Genomic DNA, 7741 nt, shown 5'->3' on the forward strand with positions numbered 1-7741 from the left:
TCGTTGTCGTCTTCTGCTTTTTATTTTGTTTTTATTTTTTTTTTCCATTATATATAAAATTTGTCGCAAAGAAACAAAAAAAAAAAGAAAAGGAAAAAAAATTTTCGCTCGAATTTTCTGTTTTTTTTTTTTTTTTTTTCCATTCTGCCGACCACCCCGCAATCACCGCCATCTTTTTTCCCCTTCTCCCCCTCCCCCTCCTTGTTCCGAGTGAAATAAATAAATAAAATTAAATTAAGGGTTTCATTTTTACTCTAACGAAAAACAAACGTTCCAGTCGTTAATTCATACAACAACAACGACAACATTTTCATCGTCGTCAATTATTTGTGAATTTTTTTTCTTTCTTTCTTTTTGTTTTCATCTCTCTCTCTCTCTCTCTCTCTCTCTCTCTCTCTCTCTCTCTCTCTCGCCGTTTGTTTCGGACTCGATTTTTTGGTTTCCCTCCCCCCCTTCCAAACCCTTTCGTGATGTTCATCGAACGCGAGCAAACGTTTTCGTCGTAAAACAAAAAAAAAAAAACGATGAAAATTTCAGAAACAAAACCATCGAAAATTTTCCAGATGCGTTTGAGAAGGTGATGAAATAAAAATAAATAAAAAAACAAACCGGAAATGGTTTTCGATCGTTATCATCGCAAAGTCGGAAACACTTTTCGTATAAAAAAAATAAAAAAATAAAAAAATAAAGGAAAACAATATTACGAAGGCTTACGGATATGATTAAACTTTTTTTTTCCCCATCCTTTTCTTTTTCCCCCTCCTTCTCTCTCACTCTCATCTTCGATCATTTTTCACGAGGAAGAAAAAAAAAAAATAACCGAAAACAAAAAAAAAAAAAAAAAAAAAAAAGAAAGAAAAACCCAACCGAGTCGGAAAATCTCGCAGATGATATCAAATAACGTAAATTTATTATTAAGTAAAAAATAAGATCGTAATCATCTTAAGATCAATTCCTTTTTTTTAGAAAATATAATCATAAGATGCCACGTTTTTAACACGGAATGAAAATAGGGATGCTGAGTTTTATTTGAATTTAATGAGTGACTTGGGAACCCGAGTGTCGTCGTCGTCGTCGTCGTCGTCATCTTCGTATTCTTCGTATTCTTCTAAAGTCGTGAGGGAATCAATTCGATATAGGCTTGTATATCCTGTGATCAAGAATAATGTCGAACCATTGTTTAGCCTTATTCTTTTGGGATTATGCTTTCCTCTTTTCGCTTTCTTCTTCTTCTTCTTCTTCGGAACGACCTCTTTTCTCATTTTTTATCAATTTTCTTAATGTTTTTATTTTATCTTTTCTTCTTCTTCTTTTTTTTTTTATTTCGATTCGACGTCTTGAAAATTTCCCTTTTTTTTTTTTTTTTAATCCAACAAAGGAAGATTAAGTGAGAAGAAGAAAAAGAAAAAAAAAAACTCCGCCATTTTCCTTTCCCATTACATTATCTTTTAATGTTCGAGTCACGCTTTTCCTAAGTGACCGCAATTCTTCAATCAGTCAGTCATTCATTCACTGAATCATTCAAAGGCAAAAGGGAAACGTTTTTACTTGAAAACTTTGAAAGAAACTTCAACTTTTCTTTTACTCGTAAAGTTTGAAAAAAAAAAAAAAGATGGAAAATTAAAAGGAAAACGATTTAAGAACGTTTATATAGATAAATAAACCCTCCACTACATAGTGTAAGAATGAAGGGAACAATAGAACAAAGGAAACAATGGAAACAAAAAAAACAAAATAATAAAAAGGAGATAACCGATAAAAATCATTTTAATTGCATAGCAATAAAATCAATGACTGGAGTGAAATTTTTTTTTTTCTTCTTCTCAATTTACCCCGCCCCCATCGTTCTCTCCCTTTTTTCCCCCTCTTCTTCTACTTCTCCTTCTAATAATAATAATAATAATAATAATAATAATAACATTATTAATTTTTTTTTGAAAATGTCAAACATTCAATAAAATTCTATTAAAGGAAAAAATTCTGTTCATTCGAAACTGAATGTCATAATACGAATCGATTATCAGAACCGTGTTAAGGTTATATTAAAAAAAAAAAAAAAAAAAAAAACATTTTACACGACTTTAATGTGAGAGACAAAGAGAGAGGGAGAGAAAGAGAGAAAAAAAAACTTTTCAAACCTAATTCAGAACGTTATTATTATCATCACGTCAACTCTTAATACGAATCCAGACGATATAAAAAAAAAAAAAAAATTAATAAAAAAACTTTTTTTCCTTCTTCCGACCCTGGACTTCAATAACAAATTATAAATGTAATAATAAAAAAAAAAGAAAAACAAATTTATTATCATTATTATTATTATTTTGCTGTTGTTATTAAAAAAAAAAAAAAAAAAGGATAAAATCAAATGTCGCAGCATTTTCCGCTTTTTCGAATTTTTTTTTTTTTTTTTTAATAATAATATTTTTTACGTCGTTCACGGTAAATGCCAAATTTTTCAATTATCGAAAACTTTTTTTTTTATTTATTTTTAATTTGACATTTTAATGATAATCAAATATTCCGTTCGAAACCGTTAATTTAAAAAAAAAAAAAAACGCACGATTTAAATATTTTTTCTCTTTTTTCCCTCCCCCCAAAAAAAACCAACACACCTGATCCTTTAATAATAATAATAATAATAATCGATTCAGATAAGAAAAAATAATTTTTAAAATCTCGAACGTATCCCCTTCCTCCCTCCATTAAAATTATCTCGAATGTTCTTTTCCTCAACAAAAACCGTTCGTTACGAAAAAAAAAAAAAAAACTTATTATCGTTTTCAGATTTCGATTATCATTATCGTAGCGGTTATATTATCCGTTTGTTTGTCTGTTTGTTTGTTTGTTTTGCGAGTGAAGCACACACACACGCAAACAAGGGTGCGAAAAATAAAAAAAAAATAAAATAATAATGATTATTTTTCTTCACTTAAAAAAAAAAAAAAAAAAATGCACCGTTGAAAAAAGGCGGGGAGGGGACGGGGCGGGGGCGGGTGGGGGACGGGAAAACGTAATTCTGGATTTAATAGTTTGAAAACTGAGAGAAAAGCGAAGAATTAGAGAAACACACACACACACAAAAACCTTAAGAAATATAATCGAATTATTTTTTTTTTTCTAAATGGAAGACTCTCATGGCGCAAATCCCCCCGTGCTCCCGCCCCCCTCGTCCCCCCACACCCAAATTGTTGACGATTTTTCTCTTGTATTTACTTGAAAGTTCGTGATCAGAAGAAAAATAATATCTTTTACATTTACCGGAGAAGAAGAAGAAAATATAAAATAAAAATAAAATAAAATAAAAATTATAAGGTTTCAGCACTTATTCGACATTTTTCCTTTCTCTCTCTCTCTCTTTCTCAAATCTATTTTTCCATCGTCGAAAACGTTTATATTTTTATAATAATAATAATAATAATAATAAAGGAAGAACCATCTTCTGTCTTCCTTTTTCTTATACTTTCAACCTTTCGACAAAAAAATTTACAAAATGACAAATCGATATACGACGTATTATTAAAAAATTATAAAACGACGTAATTAATTAATTAATAAAAAAAAAAATTTAATAAATAAGTGACGTGTAAAATTTAAAACTTCTCCCCCATTTCGTCACGACACGAAAGAGAGAGAGAGAGAGAGCACGTAAAAAACAAATGATGATAGTGATAATACCGAAAAAAAAAAAACATTGAGAATTATAATGATGACGGTAATGGCGCAGCATTGTTTGTATTTATGTATTTAAAGCAGTCGTATCTGTTTTTTTATAAAAATTCACTTGAGTTATACGACAAGAAGGGGGAAAAAAAAAAAAAAAATGTTTCGAGCCGTAAAAATATTTAAAACGATAATAAATAATGGGACCGTCGGATCAGGGGGTCAAAAAAAAAAAAATAAACTAAAAAAAAAAAAAAAAAAAAAGAACCGCCCACAACATAAAGCGCATCTGCTGGAAAACTCACGACTATTTTACTTAGTTTTAGAAACCTTTTTACGAGTCGAAAGGTGCTGCCTGTCAGTGGAAAATTTCGTAACTTTTTATTTTCATTCGAACCTTACACTCGTCAACGTCGGAGGAAAAATTTTTCCTCCCCGAAAAGGAGAAGACGAAAAAAAAAAAAAAAAAAAATTTAATAATCGATCCTTGTTAACCCCTCCCCTCACCCCTCCGTTCGTCAAAAAGAAAAATAAAATGTAAACTTTCTTTTCCCCCTCCCATCTCTCTCTTTACCTTTACTCCCCCTCGAAAAAATAAACTTTCAACTCAATTCAATGGACATTTTTTGTAAAAAAAAAAAAAAAAAAAAAGAGGAGGAAAACATAAGAAATTTTCTCTAATTTTAAAAGACTAATAATAATAATATTAATAATAATAAGAAATGGGAAAATAATAATAATGTCAAAAGGTTTTGAAAATGTTTTTTTTTTTTTTTTTTTTTTTTTCATTCATTCAACACAGTCGTCACATAAAAACAAAAGTCCAAAAAAAAAAAAAAAAAAAAAAAAAATGAAAAGAAAAGAAAAGAAAGAAGAAGAAGAAGGATGATGAAAAATAAGATCAAAGCTCAGATTTCTCTCTTCACCTAAGAATAAAAAAAAAAAAAAAAAAAAAAAAAGAGCTCATGGCAAAAAGCTGCAAAAAGGTTTTCATGATTATAATTTGAATTACTAAGAAAAGGGTTGGATGGATGGATAGATGATGATGATGATGATAATGATTATTATTATTATTACTATATAAATTTTCTTTTTGCTAAGAAAAACAAGAAATTTTCTTTTGCAAACTCCTCATCGTATTCATTTATAATGTGAACCCATCATCGGACATGTTTTCCTTTTTCCTTTTTATTTTACAAAAAAAAACGTTATTTTCGCCCACTTTGCTTTCCCCTCCCCATTCCGATGTTCATTTGTTAACGCGAAAAACTATTTTCAAACAAAAAACGTACGTATATATAATAAGAGGAAAATGTTTTTCCTTTTGACCTTAACAAATTCTTTAAATAAATTAATTTTTTTTTTTTAATTTTCTTTGCATTATCATTTACTATTATTATTATTATTATTATTATTGTGGCATTTGTTTTTTTTTTCTATTTTTCACTACTGAAATTTTCTTTAATCATAATTTAAAGGGGGAGGGGAAAACCCTCCTTTTGGTAAATTTATTTAATCACACAAATCTCATTGTAATTAATTTTTAATTATTTCGACGTTGTAACTTTTATTGTTTAATATCATTTAATTTTTTTTTCATTAAATTCTCATACCTGAGTTTAAGGTATAAATTTTTATTATTTATGTTCTTTTGTAAAAAAAAAAAAAAATAATTATGAATCTTGAACATGTTTATGTATTTTCATCATTATGAGTTTTTGGAATTTTATTATTAAATAAATACTTTTTTAATGTTTCGATATGATCATAATGTTTTTAAAATAATTAATGAATGTTAATTGTACGAGTGGCAACAATGTAGACATTTGTCGATTAATTTTTAAAACTATTCGATTAAAGTTAAATAAATTATTATGTACAATATTCCATACTAAATAATTTTTTCTTTCTTCAAGTAATTTTATAACAAATTTTTAATGCAACTAATGATATTTGTTAATAAGTGTAAATCGAATTAAGTTGATCATTGAAAATCTATCATACGATTATTCGATAATGTTTGAAATGGTTTTTAAGTATTCGATTAAACTATTTGGATTTATATTTATATGCAATTTTATACTTTTAGTATTCAAATTATATTGAAAAGTTTATGTATTCTGTTTAATTGTAATTAAATTTAAAAAAATTCAAGCAAAATTTCAAATAAAAGTAAGAAAAATGTGGTTTGTGATTTGTGCGATTTGAAAAATGTTACTCTTTTATCACATCGAACACTTTCACATAATACTTTTAGTTAAGTAACATAAATGTAATAACATAATTGTATAATAAGTACTGTTGATAAATTGTGTGATTATAAGTATAAAAAACATTCATTTCATTGATAATAATAATAATAATAGCATTTTTAAAATGATGGTTATGACAAACATTGCATGTCATAACCAAACATCAATTATGTGTTAAAAAAATAATTTGTACGATTATAAATTTAAAAATAATAGTAATACTCATGAAAAGTTATGATAATTAAATAAATTGAGATGAATAAATAGGCGCATAAATAAAATAAATACGCAATTAGATTTGAAATAAATGAAACATAACCTTACCTGGTAAAATCCGGCATCTTTATCTTTGAAGTATTTAATATTTTGCGTGAACAATCTTTTCGTTTTTGAATCCCAAGCAAATAAAATATTTTCTTTACAATCAATTAAATTCCTTGTTTTCCCATCGGATTTTAATAAATTATCAGAAAGAATTTTAAATAATTTTTCCTGAGAAAAATTTAAACGATCCGTCAACGACATTTTGTTACCACGCTACGAAAAAAAAAAAATTCGTTATAATGCTAGCAAAAAAAGCATAATTCAAACGTATAAACGTATTCGTACACTTTAGCAAAATTGTATTATATTGTACATTTGTAAACGACTTTAAAAAATAATATTAAAAAAATATTAAAATACAATATCTATTTCCAAATGTTTTCTTTTTTTTTATTCATTGATGAGTTTTCAATATTTTTACCGGGATAATAATGGATTTCGAATGTTTTTTCCTTCCCCCACACAACACAAAAAAAAAACGAGCGAAATTTGATTGTTATTTAATAAAAAAAAAAATATTTTTTAACGCATTTTGAATTCGAATACAATATATCGGAAAACGGTTTTTTTTTTTCTCGTTTAAATTTAAAAGTAAAAAAAAAAATAAACTTATTGTCATTGAGAGAAATAATATTTTTCTTTCTTTAAATATAAACGATAGCAAAATTTTAACGATATACAGATTTTTTGATTAACGATTTATTACGTCATCATTACCGCCAAAACCACCGCCTTCTCTTTCTCACCAAATCGTTTCGTACAACAATAATAATAAACCATTTTAAAAAATAAATATGAAAATTTAAAAAACAATGAATCAAAAAAAAAAAAAAGGGAAATCGACCAAAAAAAAAATAAAATAAAATTTCCAATAATTTAATATTCTATTTATATGGTTTATATAGGAAATATAAACATAAATATATCTTTCTTTCTTTTTTAACTCTAAAAAAAAAAAAAAAATATTTCAAATGTTTTTTTTTATTATTATTATTATTATATATTTTATTTAAATGTACATGAACATCCCTTTTTTTTTTTTAAAGATGTAGATATTTGATATTGTCAATTTACATTTATTTTTTGAAGGGTGAAATTTATACATTTTTTCTTTCTAAAACGTTTTTATGTATTTTTTTTATTGGTTTTATTTGATTTTTGTTGTTTTGAATTTGTGGTTTAACAATTTTTCCTCCATTTTTTTTACCTAACGTATTTTTAACATATGCGTCGTATATTCACGTCGTGAATTTTTCTTTTTTCTTTTTTTTTATTGGTGTTGCTTTTGATTTTTGTTTTCTTTTTATGTTATTTATTATTTATTAACGTGTACGATTATTGTGAGACACGATAATTTTTTTTAAATTAAAGAAAAAGATGAGTGAAAGAGTGAAAAGGATTTTTTTAAACGCGAAAAAAGCGTCGATTTTTTAAAAAAATTATTATTATTATTACTATTTTCTCCCCCCCCCCCGCGCTTTTTGGGGGAAAAAAGAGAGGAA

At 26.4% G+C, this 7741-nt stretch overlaps 1 protein-coding gene across 1 annotated transcript; it reads right to left on the bottom strand.

Annotated features, from left to right (window-relative positions):
• Nucleotides 1–3106: 3106 nt before the first annotated feature.
• Phum_PHUM200900 (uncharacterized protein) lies at nt 3107–7019 on the bottom strand (the record flags this gene model as incomplete). The annotated part of the gene is made up of 5 exons (XM_002425399.1): nt 3107–3248; nt 3715–3762; nt 3980–4018; nt 6235–6452; nt 6957–7019. 5 exons carry the CDS (start codon nt 7017–7019, stop codon nt 3107–3109), a joined length of 510 nt encoding a protein of 169 aa, XP_002425444.1.
• Nucleotides 7020–7741: the final 722 nt, after the last annotated feature.

The sequence above is a fragment of the Pediculus humanus genome, genomic scaffold (genome assembly GCF_000006295.1).
Source record: "Pediculus humanus corporis 1103172107548 genomic scaffold, whole genome shotgun sequence".
Taxonomy (NCBI): domain Eukaryota; kingdom Metazoa; phylum Arthropoda; class Insecta; order Psocodea; family Pediculidae; genus Pediculus; species Pediculus humanus.